Source organism: Schistocerca piceifrons, chromosome 1, assembly GCF_021461385.2.
Source record: "Schistocerca piceifrons isolate TAMUIC-IGC-003096 chromosome 1, iqSchPice1.1, whole genome shotgun sequence".
Classification (NCBI taxonomy): domain Eukaryota; kingdom Metazoa; phylum Arthropoda; class Insecta; order Orthoptera; family Acrididae; genus Schistocerca; species Schistocerca piceifrons.
In genome coordinates, this window is record NC_060138.1 from 1154082272 (window position 1) to 1154100016 (window position 17745).

The window sequence follows — 17745 nt, forward strand, 5'->3', positions numbered from 1 at the left end:
GAATGGAGCTACAGTGAATTTATGAAATCACTTCAATCATTTGTAATAGCCCTGTATATCACATGGAACTGACCAGTGAGGTCATTGGATCTGAATAAAGCATATCTTGGAAGTTGAACTACACATGTGAGTTAACATCAAGGATTCTTGTGAGCTGTGCGCAGCTTCTTCTCGGGATGGGACTGATTTCCAGTGGAGACTGAGTCATTGTGTGTTCATTAGGGGTAATCATACACATGGTTGACATTTTTGTTATTACACAAGAGATTTTCCGTGTTCATCGCTTTTAAAAAAAATTGTTTATTTGGCTTTACCCTTTATAATTATTTGTATAGGACCCTATGCTGTGCCAGGTATTTTGTTAATAAGGTCCACATTGTTCTGTAGCCTGTTTGACATCATGTCCAGAAGTACACTCTTGTTTCTTGATTGTACTCAACTTTTGGGCACTGTTGCACTATGTTGTTGCTGTTGGAACACCACTGGACCAAGTATGAAGCTAAGTGAGTTGATCTCCAGATGGATTATGACAACTAAATCAGTTTGGAGTCAGATCAGTCTTCGGATTTTAATTAATTACTCATTGCAGGTTGTACACACATTATCACAAAATTAGTTATGTAAAATGTTTAATAGTTAACCTAACATATTTACCAGTGAGCCATGAAATTCTTGATGTTTCTTGACAAAGAAATGAGACAATCAAAATGAATAGGCTTGGAGACTGCTAATACACTCATTTCAAAATGCTTCTGACACTGGGGAAAATATGAACGTACACATCATATGCTTGGGAGGTGTTCAGAAAAACATGTTACTTATGAACGATGCTTCATGTAAAGCATTGTAGTAAATCGCAATTTCTTAAATGTTGGTTGATTCTGTTACTGTGTTGGTAGAACTTCCTTCAGAGGAGATGCAACAATGCTGATGCCCTGAACATGACTTTAAAGCCCAAACTGTATTACAGTCTTTTCAAAGTTTTTGTTCCATTGACATATCATTGTGCTAATATTTAAGTTCCTTGTTTTATCCAGTAATTTCTGTTATTGGCATATATTGTGCCAAATTGCTTTCCAACACTTTTTAACATTTGCACATACTTTTGTTGAGTCTTTTACAGTTACTTATGCATATGGCTTTGTTTTTGTTTCTTCAAAATCATCATTTATAGATTGTTGACATTTCTTGCCACTATGTATATAAATTTTCCAAATTATTTTGATAGTATTTGTGTCATGACTTGTTGATAATCTTAGGTCAGAAAACACTTTCCTTCCAAAAACCTGTCTGCAGTATCCACAGACTATAGTTTAATTGCCTCTACAATTATTAATAGCTATTTTTACCTCATGTTTTCTGTCAGTGAGATTTTGTTTCATTTACATTTCTATCTTTTGTACTTGATCCTGTGAATGTCTTAAGCCTAGGACGCCTAAGGGGGGGTGGGGGGGGTTCGTTGAACCCACAATTTTTTTATGTCCCCTGCTTTTGCCCAAGTAACTTTCATACTACATATTCCCTTTGAGTTAGTGTTTGTTGGCTATTTTATGAAACCTTAGTATCAATATATTTTATAGAAAATTCCTGCTTTGAAAAAAAAAAAATAATAATAAAGTTATTATGGGTCCAACAACCCCCCCCCCCCTCCCCCCCTTAGGCTCCCATGCTACAGAAAATTTCCCTTAGTAGGATTTCGTATTTCTCATCTCTAAAACAACGCAAGTTAGTTTCTTGTTGGTTGGTATTCTAGATATTCACTATTCACAACAATCGGTTTACTTTCAGAGGAAGTGATTGTTGATGTCAGTCAGCTGTTATTTATCTTGTAAACTTGCAGTGAGTTAGTGCAGTTCCCAACACGTAGGCCTCCAGTAACTTTGGTGTCCTACAGAGCAAAAACGAAACCAAGTAAAAACTTACTGATGTTTGGCAACACTGCACCAAGATAAAGGCACTGTTGGAGGAGAGAAGAATAAAACAGAGATAAATGCATATTATAATTCCACTAAAGGTGGCATTGATACCATTGATCAAATGGCGCGTATGTACACCTGCAAGAGAGGAACAAAGAGATGGCCTCTATCTGTATTTTACTCTCTCATCGACATTTGTGCTATCAATGCAACCACCATATACATCCAGCAACATCCAAGATGGAATGAAAAGAAACACAACAAACGGAAACTTTATCTTCTGCAAGCTGGGATGGAACTAGTGAAATTGCAGGAGAAAGAAAGAAGTGCCAATGCAAGAGGGTTATCCAACTAAATTGTTCAATCAATGGAGACTATTCTACAAAATAAAATCAAAGGAGTGACAACAGAAGCACGTCAGCCTCCTGCAGGGAAAGGTCGATGCCATATTTGTGTAAGAAAAGCTAAAACAAAGAAGCAGAAGTACAACAATCTAAGTAAACCACAACAGTATTGTGGACAGTGTCATAAACATGTGTGTACACACATTCAGAAAAAATTGTGAAGTGTGTCTCTTGCCTTGAAGTTGACGACTCAGAGTAGTCTATTGTATATGAACACATCTGTATTTTGTATTGCAATATGTCAATTTTTTATTCACTCAGTCCAATATTTATAACAATTAACAACATTTATAAACCGATGCCTTAGTTAAAATACATAAACCATTTTGAAAGTTGGAATTTTTCGTCAGTAAACTTATTTAATACCTGTGGGCTCGCCGAACCCCCCCCCCCCCCCCCCCCCCCCAATCCCCTCTTAGGCATCCAAGTTAGAAAAAAAGGCTTGGGCGTCCTAGGGTTAAGACTCCAGTTGTAATGTACAGCTAAGTCTTCTGGTGGCAGTCAGCACATTGCAACATCTTAAGCAGTCAAAACACTGCTACGTACTCTATGGCGAGTGATCAAATTAGAATATGACTCAGACCAGTAACTGGGATGGTTTGGGATGGATCACTAACCATGGCACAATAAAAGATTTTTTATGCTCACTCAGTTAATACTTGGCAGAAATCAAATCTGCACTTGGATCGGACTTCCTTAACTCTTGTGCAGAAAGGTGTGCATTATACTGCTGCATCCATTTTCAAATAGCTACCACTCGAATTCAAAAATCTTAGCAGTAATCCACGCACTTTCAAATCGAAACTGAAGTTTTCTCATGGGTCACCCCTTCTATTATGTCGAGGAGTTCCTCGATAAATTAAGCTGATTCTTGTTGTATTGTTGATTGTGTTACTTAAACTTGTGGATTGACTTTTTTCAGTTCATAAACATTTTATTTTTATCTGTTATTACTTTTATGTTGTAATTTTCTGTACTGACACGTTCCATGACCTTGGAGATTTGCTCCTCAATTTGGTCGTACGGAACTTGACATGTAAATAAATAAATAGATAAATAAACAGTCAGTGACATCAGCCAGTTTGCGTGTTTCTACATGAGCAACCACTTAGTTGCTTTATGGTCATTTGCGAAGATGACTCACTGATGTGTTCATCGTGTGTGTAGGTGGCGGCTTGTCTATCAGTGTTGAAAGAAGATTGTAATATGAATGTTGATATATTATTCCGTGTCAACCATGTCTTATAGTTGCTGCTGTTTGTGTAGATGCTGCGCCAGTTGGGAAAATTATTCTCCTCATGGTTTTTTTGGCTTCTAGGACAGTTTTGCGTTTCTAAGAATGAACATATCTTAAATCAAAGATGATGTGACTTACCAAACGAAAGTGCTGGCAGGTCGATAGACACACAAACAAACACAAACATACACACAAAATTCAAGCTTTCGCAACAAACTGTTGTGTGTATGTTTGTGTTTGTTTGTGTGTCTATCGACCTGCCAGCGCTTTCGTTCGGTAAGTCACCTCATCTTTGTTTTTATATATATCATCATCTTTGTTTTTAGATATATTTTGCCCACGTGGAATGGTTCCCTCTATTATATTAATATCTCTAAGAATGAACAGGCAGAAAAGCAAAAGACATCGTAGTAACTTTCCAGACTACTGCCTATGTGAGCTCAGTTTGTAAAACATGAAATTGAGGATCTATTTATATATTGGTGATAACATCTGGTTATATTTAATTGTTATTTTGTACATTTTGTGAAGATAAGGATCTTATTACACACAGTGAGAAGTGTGCTAGTCATTAGAGCCATATGATTTCTGAAATCTGTAGTATAACACTTGCCGTAACTTATGTGATTTCATTGGAGAGTAAAATATTTTTCACAACATTGGTTAAAAGTGAAGAGATGAAATTATTTACCTACCAAGACTCTAATCAATATGTAAATTAGCTAGAACTTCATGTAACACTGTTTATGATTGGCAACTGGTTTTCAAATTTAGGAATTTCAGATTGTCCTTTTTGCTTTCCTTCAATCTCCTATTCTTTTAGATGTCTCTCTTTGCCATTTTCCCTGTAATGTAACACAGTCCAAGACTGAGCTACTTTCGTGACTCAGTGTGTAACACTGCGCTTTGGGGCACGATACTCATTAAAGCCTGTACTATGGTAAGTTGACGGGCTTCACCTTATGAGAAAGGATTTTTGTATAGAAATTGACCGCGTGTACCTGAATGGAGGCAAATCAGACTTACACCCACTCTGTAATAACAATGATACATCAAGCAAGTCCGAAATGCAACTACACGTCAGGACGGACAAGAAACAACACAGAAGATGCTACCAATTTGTTAATAATATGGTCGCCAGCCTAATTAGGAATTAACTGAGTTTCTTCCCTGTACAAATTGATGTACGTTCAAGCAAAACAACACGTAGTAACACAGCATAATATGGTAAATTTTAGAACCAGAAAATCTATTGAACTGATAATTTCACTTTCTGTACTGATAGGGATAAACCATAAATACATAACACTACACTATAATGTTTACTACAAAACTTCGTACTGTCTATTGATCTGATTAAAATCGGGCATAGGTTACCCTAGAAATAGCACTTTTGAGTCACACATACAATGTCAATTTTGATAAAGATAAAACACTGATAAATTTTGGCTTTTATATTGACTTTAACTTTTGCTGGTCAAATCAATTTAGAACACTTCAGAATTCAAATGAATAAAGAAAAGGGGGGGGGGGACCCTGAAACTGTTATGATCACTGTATTAAAAAATTCGTTACTGAAATCATTATGTGCTCAAGATTTCCAATATATTAGTTACTACTCTTTTCATTTTATTTCCTGCTCATTTAAATACCATTATATCTGTCTCGAAATGATTAAACTTCACTACTAAATCAATATCAAATTTATCTTCCAACTTTGTCAGACCTTTGTTATTCGTCTATTAGTTCATTAACAAAAAAGTTCTTTAAACATCATTCTAACATAGTTAGGTCTGCAGGTAATTATTATTAACATAAACTTTAATTCTTCATTTCGGGACACTCGGATTGCACAACATTTGGAAAGGACCCTGGCTAGGTTAGTTGTGAGGATAATTAAATGATAGGGCAGTTCTGGTAAAATTTAAGTTGTTATTGAACAGTATGGAACAAAAGTAACACTGGTCCACACGAATACAGTACTAAAAGTTTCAACCTGTTCGTATCGATGCGGCGGTTGGCGGGCGGCGAGATGGCGAGGCACGGAGCACACATACAACCACAGCAATGGCTCTTGATGTATCGGCACTTTACTTCTTCATAGCGTCGCAATACTTTTCCATTTAGTGCCTATGGAATTTTGCCATGCTGTATGGGCGTCGGAACGGCATATCCGAGGCTCAATGAAACTACGTCTTCCAGGAGAGCCTCCTCGATCCAGAACGTGTTGCTCAGACCAGTGCCCAACTCCGGCTACTACCGCTGAGCCCGTTGTGCCGTGCAGCGCCCGTGTGCATTTTCCCGCGCTCACCTGCCATCCACCTTTTACCGCTCCCCTACAGACAGGGTATTCACCAGAGGTTTTGCATTCTACATATTCTAACACATTGCCTACGTATGGACCAGACGCACAATTACAATTTTAAACATGTTACAATAGATTCAACATTTGTTACACTTCAATTCTATTACAATATTGCTTGAAATTTGACATAAACATTAATATTGACATTGAAAATTGTTTACAGTTTCTTTAACATAATGGCATGAAACAAAAAAAAGAAATGAAATTGGTACATCGATTACACTAATTTATCGAAAAATCAGAAAAAAATATTATTTGTATAATAGTACAGCGTTGTTGTCGTTACAAGTGGATAGCTTCTTCACAGAACAATCAGAAAAAAAGTGGTGCAGAGATTGGCAACTTGCTTAAGTAGATCTAGATGCACTCATATTTGTCCACCAACCCTCCACTAGCCAAACAATTTGCTACTCCCCCCCCCCCCGTCAATATAGTCATCAAATATATTGATAACAGTCATTCAAGCATAATAGTAACCATATGACAGATTAAGTAGCTAAACTTAAAGTTCCAATGTTCTGAGAAGGAAAGTTGCCATTCGCCGCATAGCATAGATGCTGAGTCGCAGATAGGCACAACAAAAAGATTTTCACACTTAAAGCTTTAGGCCAATGGCCTTTGTCAACAGTAGACACACACACACACACACACACACACACACACACACACACACACACACACACACACACAAAAATGCAACTTACACACACAACTGTAGTCTCAGCAACTGAAACCACACTGCCCGTCCATGAGAATATATTGGCAGAAAAATTTCAAGTCCTGAATATTGCATACGGGTGTATAAATAGATGTAGATGTACTCGTATTTGTGCTTGAATGATTGTTATCACTATATTTTAAGCCTACTGTACATTGGTCATTGATAGCACAATATTTAAGAACCAGATAGATATATGTGCGCACTTGTACACAATGTTCAGAAATATAAAATACAACATTTTGGTCTGAAGATGACCACAGGCATGGTCAAAACTGGTTACCAGAATAAATAAATTTGTGATCAAGACTGATTTTAGTAGTAACTATTATAAAATTGTGGTTTTCACAAAATGCAGAATGTAATATCCTGTACTAGAGAATGGATAAAATGAAGCTGTCCTGGAAAATACGTATAAAACTTATGCAGATTGACCCTATTTGTTAAAATATGATGAAATAAGACCATGGTTCAAAAAAGGCTCACCAGATGACATGGGAAACTACCACCCTATTTCCCTGCTGCCAGTTTTTGCTAAGGCGATAGAAAGGATTGTTGCAAAACATCTTGAAAACTTTCTTTTAGAGAACAATATTATAGTTAAAAATCAATTTTCATCTCAAAAGTGGAAAATACAATAAATGCTATCAGGGAATTCACTGAAAAGATACACTCTGCATTAGACAAGGGTAAAAAGGTCACAGGCATTTTTTGGGATTTGACCAAAGCTTTTGACTTGGTCATTCATGTACTACTTCTACACAAGTTAGAGAGGTATGGGATCACGGGCAGGGCATTGCAATGGTTCAAATCTTATTTGTCAGAAAGATAACAGAGAGTTATTCTAAATTCAAATGGAAAAAAATCGTTCTCAGACTGGAAAAAGATTTGTACAGGGGTCTCACAGGGCTCAATTTTAGGACCTTATCTTTTTCTGCTGTACAGAAATGATTTACCTGTAAACATTGATGTTCACTCCATTTTATTTGCAGATGACATCTCAGTTTTAATTGAAAATGATAATTTAGAACAAATTCATGATACTGTGGAAAATATAATGGGAAACCTAGAATTATGGCTTCAGCACAATGGATTAAAACTCAATGTCACAAAAACACAATTAGTGCAGTTCAGTGCTAAAAAATCATCAGTATCCCCCATAGTGCATAGTGATCAGGAAATGACTGAAGCAAGTTATGTAAAATTTCTAGGTCTAAAACTTGACAACAATTTAAATTGGAAGGCACATATAGACTTCTTAGCAAACAAACTAAACAGCCTAGCTTATGCGATGAATGTCTTATGTGGTTCCACCCTTATGGACACCAGGTAGATAGTCTACCACAGCTACTTAGAGACTATAATTCGATACGGAATAATTTTCTGGGGAAACTCTACGAACAGCCCGAGATTACTTACACTTCAAAAGAGAATCATAAGAAACATTTGTTTAGTCCAAAAAAGAATATTATGTGGCCCATTATTTAAAAAAATTAAAAATACTAACCATTCCTTCTCTGTACATCTACGAAATTTTTATTTTCATATATAAAAATCAAAACTCACTTGACAATTTTCATTTCAACCACAATTACAGTACTCGCCACAGACACAGCTTCAAACTTCCCTCTCATAATTTAAAACTTTATGCTCAAACACCATTGTACATGAGATTAAAAATTTACAATAAATTAAATAACAAAAATCTGTTAAATATGGAGTATGACCCATGAAAAAGATTGTTATTTAGTACACCAGTGGAAAAATGTTATTATTAAATTGAAGGATTCATGCAAGACAGTTTGGTAATTTGAAAAGAAGAGAAACAATAAAGATTATTTATTGTATAATAAATTGTTAATATATCGTATAAATTGTATTGCAAGCTGCAAAATGACCATAAGTGTTATGTACGTTCTTGTTAAATTGTTCTTGTGTAAAAATGCAGAAATGCCTGCTGAAATATGTTACTTACCATAAGCCTATTTTTTTAGAGTAATTTGACTTGTCTCCTGTACAAAAATCTTTGATTTGTAATTGTACGTTATGAGACGAATAAACTACATTCCACATTCCTTGGTAATGAACAGGAGAACTAGCCATCACAGAAAATTTTCTCTTGTGCCCTAGTTAAAGTGACCAGACAAACTTTCAAATGTTGAGTTGTGCCAGTGGTTTCTAAGTGAATTGGAATTAGGACGTTTGGATCCTCGGTTTTTCATTTCTTGAGATGAAGCCTGGTTCAATCTGTCAGAATATGTGAACTCACAGACCATGTGCCATTAAGCATCAGAAAACCCTGTCAGTATTCTGAAGGGCTGTTGCGCATAATCTCAGGATTGATGCTTCGTGCACATTGCCCAGTCCCCGCATCGTAACACAGTGCTTTTGACAAACTGTTATTGCTAATCAGTATGTCCAGAAACTGCTTAATTCTTATGTGGAGCAACTCTCAGAAGATGAAAGACCGTAGGGATTTTAGCAAGGTGGAGCAGCAGCACATGCCACCTTGACAGCCTCGACACATTGCATGAGGTATTTAGCGAAGAGAGGACAATCAGCAGAGGCAATACAGTCTCTTAGCCACCTCGATCACCTTATTTCTCTCCCTGTGATTTTTACATGTGGGACAAAATACTCAAAATATTGTCACACATTGGAAGAGCTACAGCAGCACATTGAAAGTGCTCTATTACTGTTGTCCCTCAGGCAAAGCTGCTATGCTTCTCTCTCTCAGCTTGATAATTTGAGTGAGGCACTGCATAAGCGTCATTGGTGGTCATTTCCAGCATTTTCAGTGATGTTAATTAACAAGGGTTAATTCTGTGTCATCATGCAGTAAATATTTTTTGGTTCAGTTTTGTCTTGCCCACCCTGTACATCAGTGAGTAACAGTTGGAATCAGTTAACTCATACGAACACCTAGGCATAGGAATTTGTGGGTATATGAAATGAAATGATACAATTGTATGTAAACCAGATGGCAGAAAGGTTCTTTGGTAGGTTAATGGGAAAATGCATTTAGTTTGTAAAGGAGATTGCTCACAAAACAGTTGTGTGGCTCATTCTAGTATATTGCCCAAGAATGTGGGACTCACACCAAATAGGACTAACCAGGGGTATTTAAAGTGTACAAAGAAGGGCAGCACAAATGATTATAGAGGTTATTTTGCCTCTCAGGAGAGCATATAGAATTGCTGAAGAACTTAAACCGGCAGCTGCTTGATGACAGGCATTAAATATACTGTGAATGCCTACTTACAACCAGTAGTCCATGGAAAATTAGGGATATACCACATCCTGCTACATAAAACTTCCACAGTGACTGCAAAGACAACATTATACTAATTACAAGACAAGCAGAAGCATTTACACAGCTATTCTTCCCATGCTCCATATGTGATTGGTAAGGAAATAAATCCTCATGTGTGGTACAGTGAAAAGACCTCTGTCTTGCATGTCAGTGGTTTTCAGAGTATATGTAGATGTAGAGGAGAAGGGAAATTAAAAAAAAAATGTATGTTAAGATAGTGACCAAAGAAACATATGAAAACTGAGTATGATGGTAAATCAAATATAAACAGGATTTTAGTTTAAAAAATATTTATTGACAAATAAAAGGCAACTATAATTTATTTTTCTGCGTAGTTTCCTACTTTAGAAATACATTTTCCCTGGGGAGAAGGAAGATTTTTTTAATCTCAGCATTGAACAATCAAACTGGTTGTGTCAGTGTGTCAGTAGCCAATTGCACTCAACTCCCCCAATGCCTTGGTCATCTCCAAATCGTTACCTTCCTAGAAATCCTTTAAGCAGCCCAAACAAATGAAAATTGCAGGGCAGTTGGTCCAGGCTTTAAAAAGGGTGATCAATTTGAGTCCAGTGCATTTCTTCATGTTTTGAGACCATTAGACATGCAGTGTGGGATCTGGCAATGTCATGAAGAAGGATGGCCTCTCAGATTGGGTGGTCTCATGTTTTGTGGCAGTATGCAGATCTCACCTGGTTCAACAGCTCGCAGTTGTAAGCAGCTTTGATTGTGCTATGTTCGTATGAATTACGTGAATGCCTTGCCAGTCAAAGAAAACAGTTGAAAGAACCTTGCCAGCTGATAGTTGAGTCTTGGCTTTTGATGTGTCTGTCTCCCGTTTCCTCTGCCACTCTGTACCAGGTTGTTTTGACTCAGGAATGGTGTATTGGTGGAATCACATTTCATCGTAGGTGACAATCTGACAGACCTCAAAATGTCTCAACTCCTGAACTGTGGTCAAAAGCTGAGAGACTCATCTGGCACAAACTTTACAGAACTTCAGGTCATTTGTGATGATGGCTTGACAGGTCTCATAACTTATTTCGACCTATCCTGCAATTGCAGATACATTCACCAAATGATTTTCTTCAAGAATGTCTCAAACAGCATGATTGTTTTCATCTGTAATGCTGGTGAGAGGACGGGGATCATGTTCCATCGCTTGAACTGCTTCATGAGCAAGAAATTATATAATTATGTGTCGCACAATGGAGGGGTGCACCTGTTGCTCTGACATTGTGAGTACTACTGACAAACTGGTCAAGTGTGGAATGGCTGGCTCTCCCCACTCCTAATGAGACCTTCATCCTTCCCCCCCCCCCCTCCCCCCCTTTCTCCCAAAGTCATACTAGAAGTGTGCTCAGGAACAGAAATCTCATTTATATATTTATTTACTATCGTAATAAGACAGAATTGCCTATGTGTTGCAGTGTAGATGATCTGCTAGAAGACACAGGATGCACTTACTTTTAGAAAGAACTTGTATAATACTTTCTATTTTCTTACTTCTGAGCTCAAGGAATGGCTCTGTCAGAGCTGTGAAAATCTGTTTATTTCTGTTTATATAGTTATGATGTCTTCTATTGTTTGACAGTACTGTTTCATTCTTCGTAAAACACATACACATTATAGTTATTGGCTGTGTGACACATATTTTATTTCTTATTTGTACCAGTTAAATTACTTTAGATGTTTCTTGGTAATTGCTTAATCTTCATTTTAATGTATGTACAATATACGTGAAATTTACATGTCTTTATTTATTTTTTTTTTTTTTAAGACGGCAGAACATTCCAGACTGGATAATAGAGCCTGTATAGAGGTTGTCGACCTGAGAAGATGAATGTGATGGCAAATGAAGACTGATATCACGTGATATTCATAAATTTATAACAATTTTACGGGCTACCTCATCCTGTCTGCCTTTGGAAAGTTAAAAGTTGCTGGGCTTTTTACATGGTCTTGTTAGCTATTCATTTCATCATTCACAAATATATTTTTTATGACTTTCATTTTAATGAAAAGACTGCAAATATCATACAGTTATTGTTTGTGGTTTTATCAGGAAATTATTGCTTGTGATAATGCTTGTGATATTTGAAGAGCTATAAATCAGTGGTGAAGCATGTGTCTATTAAACAAAGGTAGCAAGAGATTGCATTAAAGTGCACACTCCGTATGCTTATCGTCAACAGATGTGCTGTGTAGAGAGGATCAGTAAAATCTGTTACTGGTATAATGTACTTGTTTTGTGTTAGGTTGTACTTTCCTAAGGTTACCATGCCCCAAACGGAAAAAAAAATCATGGATATGTATCATGAAAGGAGCAAAAAATTATAAAAAATTATGGAAAAATTTTCTAGTTGTATGCATTGCAGTCCTAATGTACAACATACAACCACAAAAACTACAACTTACATAGCACAGTTTTATAATGTTCCTGGTATGGTGTGACTACCTTTGTAACAGTTAACTTTGATAAAGTTCCTGCTTCAGCTACACTGAGTTACGTGTGGGGCCCAAGTGGATGTAGTGAAGATATGTGTGAAACAGTCACATTGTGTAAGAAAGACCAGAATCACGATCAGTTTTCATAAATCTTTGTATAACTGATCTGTAATTATGATAGTTTTGTTTGCGATGCGTGTAAGGCACATTACTGAAAAATAGACTATACTATAATTTATACTGCAGTTCAGTTCACAGTGGTACAGTATGTGAACAGGTAATAAATGAATTAGGAAGCTGAAGACATGACTTCTTTAAGATAATCGTATCCACAGGGCACAAACGTAACAGATATAATCTGTAAATGTGCAGTTGCTCTAATAATTGTGATTATTTGTGGCTAGTACACTGATAGTATATTTTCAACTACTATCAATTTACATTTCTTTGTGGGCTTCACTTGTTATTCTGTGCCGGCCACTTTGGCTGAGCGGTTCTAGGCGCTTCAGTCTGGAACCGCGCGACCTCTACGGTTGCAGGTTTGAATCCTGCCTCAGGCATGGATGTGTGTGATGTCCTTAGGTTGGTTAGGTTTAAGTTGTTCTAAGTTCTAGGGGACTGATGACCTCAGCAGTTAAGTTCCATAGTGCTCAGAGCCATTTGAACCATTTTTGTTATTCTGTGGACCTGTTGATGATGGTCTTTATATATGTTTGTATTCAAGCAGGTTATGAGGGGAAACCAAGACTTTATTTCTGGTGCATTTACAAAATAATTCACTTGATCTCATGGAGTTCAGTGTAATTAGTCATTACATTTTTATTGTTTACTGGAACTGACATGAAATACAGCAGAACTTTGTTATCAATACTGAGCCATATGTGCAATATTATTGTGTCATGATTGTTTGCTTGTGTTAACAAAACCTAGCAAGTTGCATACACGAAACACAATCAGTAGGTTTGTAGTGCAATGTCTGCAAACTGGTTCACATCACACAATCATATCTGTAAATAGAACAGTGCAGTAATTAAGTGCCAACTAAACAATTGCAACAATTACTGCATGGGGCTAAAACATTGTAAAGTATGTTCCTAATGAGAGAGGAGCAGAATCTATAAATTTAGAATATTAGGCTACAATTCAGCCTCTATGCCAGTGGTCGTCAAACTGTGGCCCATGAGTCACATGCAGCCCAAATCAAGTATTCATGTGGCCTGCAGTTCCCAGCCGTATTTTATAATAATATGCATACACTAATTAACAACTGAATCTAAAAACTTCAACTAACATTAAAAGGTTCTTAAGAGTAATTTAACTGCTTTGTAACAAACAAAATTACTTACAGAGACAGTAATATTTTAAGATGTGCTTACTGTAATTGACGTGGCATGGCCACTGCATGATTGGAGAATGAGAGGGGGAATATATTACTATTTGTGTTCCAGTACTAACAATTCATGGGTGTATGCAACTCATACTGATCAGCAGCTATGGTATGAATTTTGAGATGGAAGTTACATGGACTTGTGAATGTGTGTTGCAGAATGGTGATCTTATTATGTGATACCCAAAGTGTAAATACGAGTACTGTTATTAAGCAAAGGGATTCACAGACATAATGAAACCAACAGTGCTTCATCATGGAACTGTAGTATCACAACTGTTAGGCTGCTGAGGCTGGCTGCAATCTGGACCACATCTCAGTGAACATGAAGCGTCTTCCGAATGGTGCCGACTTTTAACAAGCAGTACGTGGGGGGCCGGTGGCCAACTTGTCGTGACCTTACTGTAGCTAGTCTGTTGGGGGCTCATGACATACTAATTGATGTAGATTACCAGTTAATAATAAAATCAGTACATATGCAACCTTAGATGCTGCCCCACATCAGTATTGTCTCTTGAACCAAAAGTTTGACGACAACAGCTTTAATCCATCATTAGGATAGCAGTAAAATGGCATAAACAGTACAATCATTTCAGTAAAAGTGAAACCAATGAAATATTCAAGAAAGTAAGTAAATAAAAAGTTGCAATGGTCAGACTTTTTTTGATCATTTATTTCAATTAAGATCTGTTGTTATTTTGTTAACATATTAGCAGCTTTACATTCTGAACCAGTCCTGGCATCACTATGATCAAGAACAGCAGTTGAGGATAATTAAACCTGTGCAGTATATGAACAAAATGATTTCTGTTGGATCACAGTTATGGAAACTTGTAATAGCAAGTCTTAACATTTCATTGCACTTATCAAATATGAAAGATTGCAGCACATTGTTGGAGACATGGTGTGGTCTCATTGAGAAAGACAGAGAAATAAGTGGAACAAAAGAAGAGCCCTTAATTCCATTTTGCAAATAGTGGGTGGATGTTGTATGTTTGTCCACATATCACATATTATCAGCATTTAGAAATGCATGTCAGGTAATAAAAAAAACATCGAAAGCAGACATATTACAATTCAATTTTGGAGAATAGTGATTGCAAGTACAGTGTTAAAGACTGCTAAGGAAAATCGATACAAAGTGATGGTATAAAAGTATCAAACACAGTTCAGACACGTAATGGGCAGCTGTCCATTTTATATATTTTATGACAAATGTAAGGATTTATTTTTCCGATGGTATTAATGTCTTCCGTTTGTGGTCATTTATAACCACTGTAACTGTGTGTACTTTTTTTCAGTGGCATGGCTTCAACAATTCATTATGGGCCCTATTATTGTATATCTGTAACATAACACATCAGCATCTGCACTGCAGCAATCATAGTATTATTGTTGGGTCTCTCTCTTTTATAATTTATTATTTTTGTGTGATTTATACTGAATTAATATAAACCACTATGCACACATGTCAGTTTATGGTGCAGTTACAGTTTTGATAATATGGAATTTTTGTTTGTCAGTTCTATTAACCAGTCATAGCCATTTTGTCTTAGATGCGGTCACTATCTACAAGCCACTCTCATTTGTGATGGAGGCAAAGAACATAGTTTTCAAAATCACTATATTATTATTTTTTCCTTGAAAATTCGTTTTTATGTCTATTTTTTTAAAAAAAATTATTGCTGTTTTTATTTCAGTTTGAATTAAGAATTGTAAAGCAATAAGAAGGGAAAAAATCTCCATCACTGCATGCAGATCATCTTTTGTTAACACATATACTGCATCATATTATCTTGCAGAAGTTTACTGTATGACAGTTGTTACAATTGCAGAAATTTTGTAGTGAGAAATTTATAGCCTTTTTCTTTTTTCTGTTTGATTCTGGAATCGTGTTTTTGAAAATGCAGGAACATGGATGAGCAGTTTTAATTCTGACCAGTGCTTTGTAAATTAAACTTGAGAAGTCCCTTAATCTTGTGAATGGCCAGAAGTGTAAATTGTTAAGATTGTGGATTTTGCACTTTACATACATGACTCTGTCTGTGTGTGTGTGTGTGTGTGTGTGTGTGTGGTTTTTTCATAATTTTTTTCAAAATATTTGATTTATTTGCACTGGTTTGATCATAAATTGTGATTACTGGGTAATACTACTTCTGTTGTGTTGTTATGAGTATTCTTTTTGTAGTACATAGTTGGGTTTACAATTGTGCGCTTTACTACATGGATGACAGACAGCTTGAATGCAGGAGTGTTGATAGAACCACTGACATTTTTGTATTTAATTAGTAATACTGGTATGTGCTTTATACTGTTAGCAGAAAAAACAGTGCCTACTTTTGTAGTAGCAGAGTGCAGTGGAGGCTGTTTAATAATTTTGTATTGAAAAATTAGACTTGCTTCACCAGCTGACTGTCTGTTGTAAACATGTGTAAGTTATTTTAGTAACATTGCAGTATTTATGCAAAGAAAGCGTAATGTGATAAATAAAACACTGAACACTCGTAATTTTATTTCTTTTTATCAAACACGAGCATGATAATATTGCACCATGTGAATCTACATGTGCAGTTTCATAAAGATTCCTGTATCTCTATCTGAAAAATTGTGTATTTGTTGTCTACACAAGGATTTGATCAGCTACCGTTATGAAGACTCGTAAATTGACTCACTTCTATATTTTAGTTAATTTCTTGTCTTCTGTCTTATCTCGCTCTGGCGTTATAAAACTCAAATATAATACTTTTTCTGCGTATGATGAATTAATTAATAAGCTAAACAAGCATATATTGAAATAAAACTATGGAAGGTCCAGATTGGAATATCAACAGTATTACGAAAATTGCCGTACCTGGATTAGAATAACAAAATGATCGACAGTGAAGCACAACTGAGCATAGAAGAGGCCAATGTTACTGGTTTGCCAGTGCATGCATGCACAGTGTGAGTGCAGCACCAACATCTGTGTGGTTCCTCACTGGATGACCTTCTCACGCCGCCTTTTAATGTGCGGTATTTGCTTGTCACCATTGATGCCACCTCCATCCATACCAACATCCACCACATACATGGTTTGTCTGCTGCTGAACATTTCCTTGTCAGTTCCCACCTTATTCCAAACCTACGACATCTTTCCTACTCACCGTAATCAGTTTTATACTTACCAATGACTACTTCACCTTTGAGGGGCAGACATACAAACAGATCAGTGTACGGCCATGGAAACCAGGTTGGCTCCTTCCTATGTCAATCTTTTCATGGGTCACTTGGAGGGCACTTTCCTGGGATCCATAAGTATTCAGCTCCTGGTCTGGTTTAGATACATTGATGACATCTTTACCATATGGACTCTTGGTGAGGCTGACCTGCTAAAATTCCTGGAATCTCTGAATATCTTCTCCCAATTAAATTTCACATGGTTGTATTTTGAATCCCACGCCACTTATTTTGATACTGATCTTGTCCTCACTGAAGGAGGCCACGTTAAACCTACCAACAAATAACAGTACTTACATTTTGACAGCTGCCATCCCTTCCATGTCAAACATTCCCTCCCATACAGCCTTGGCATCCAAGGCAAACGTATTTGTACTCTTTGCTTCACTCCATTTCAGTTTTCTAAATCTTTCATTGTCTTACCCGTCTATTTTTCACCACTCCGTCTCACCTCTGTTACGTACAATGCACTTAGCTTTTCACTCTTATTAACTTATGCATGATGTCTGCATATTATCCTGTCTTCCACCTTTAAGCTCTCAGGTTTTCAAATCTCGTTTGAGGCAGTCCTCAGCAATCAGTCTTTCCTTCTCATCCTGTGCAGTAAGTCTCCCCTGACCTGCAGTTCTGGGTGGCTTTCCTTAAATCTGTACCTTTTTCTAGACCTCTCCAGTCCTTCTACTTCACCCCCCTTCTTCCTTCCCTTTCAAATATCCTGCCTGAAGGAGGAGCCACTGGCTCCAG

General features: G+C 36.7%; 1 protein-coding gene across 2 annotated transcripts in view; it reads left to right on the plus strand.

Annotated features, from left to right (window-relative positions):
• LOC124781075 (STAM-binding protein-like A) overlaps positions 1 to 16293 on the plus strand; it is a 76027-nt gene extending 59734 nt beyond the window's left edge. For both annotated transcript variants that reach the window (XM_047253828.1, XM_047253829.1), the window contains one exon: positions 11731 to 16293. In XM_047253828.1, the coding sequence (XP_047109784.1) occupies positions 11731 to 11793 (63 nt within the window). In that variant the 3' untranslated portion in view covers positions 11794 to 16293. The remainder of the gene's footprint in view (positions 1 to 11730) is intronic.
• Positions 16294 to 17745: the final 1452 nt, after the last annotated feature.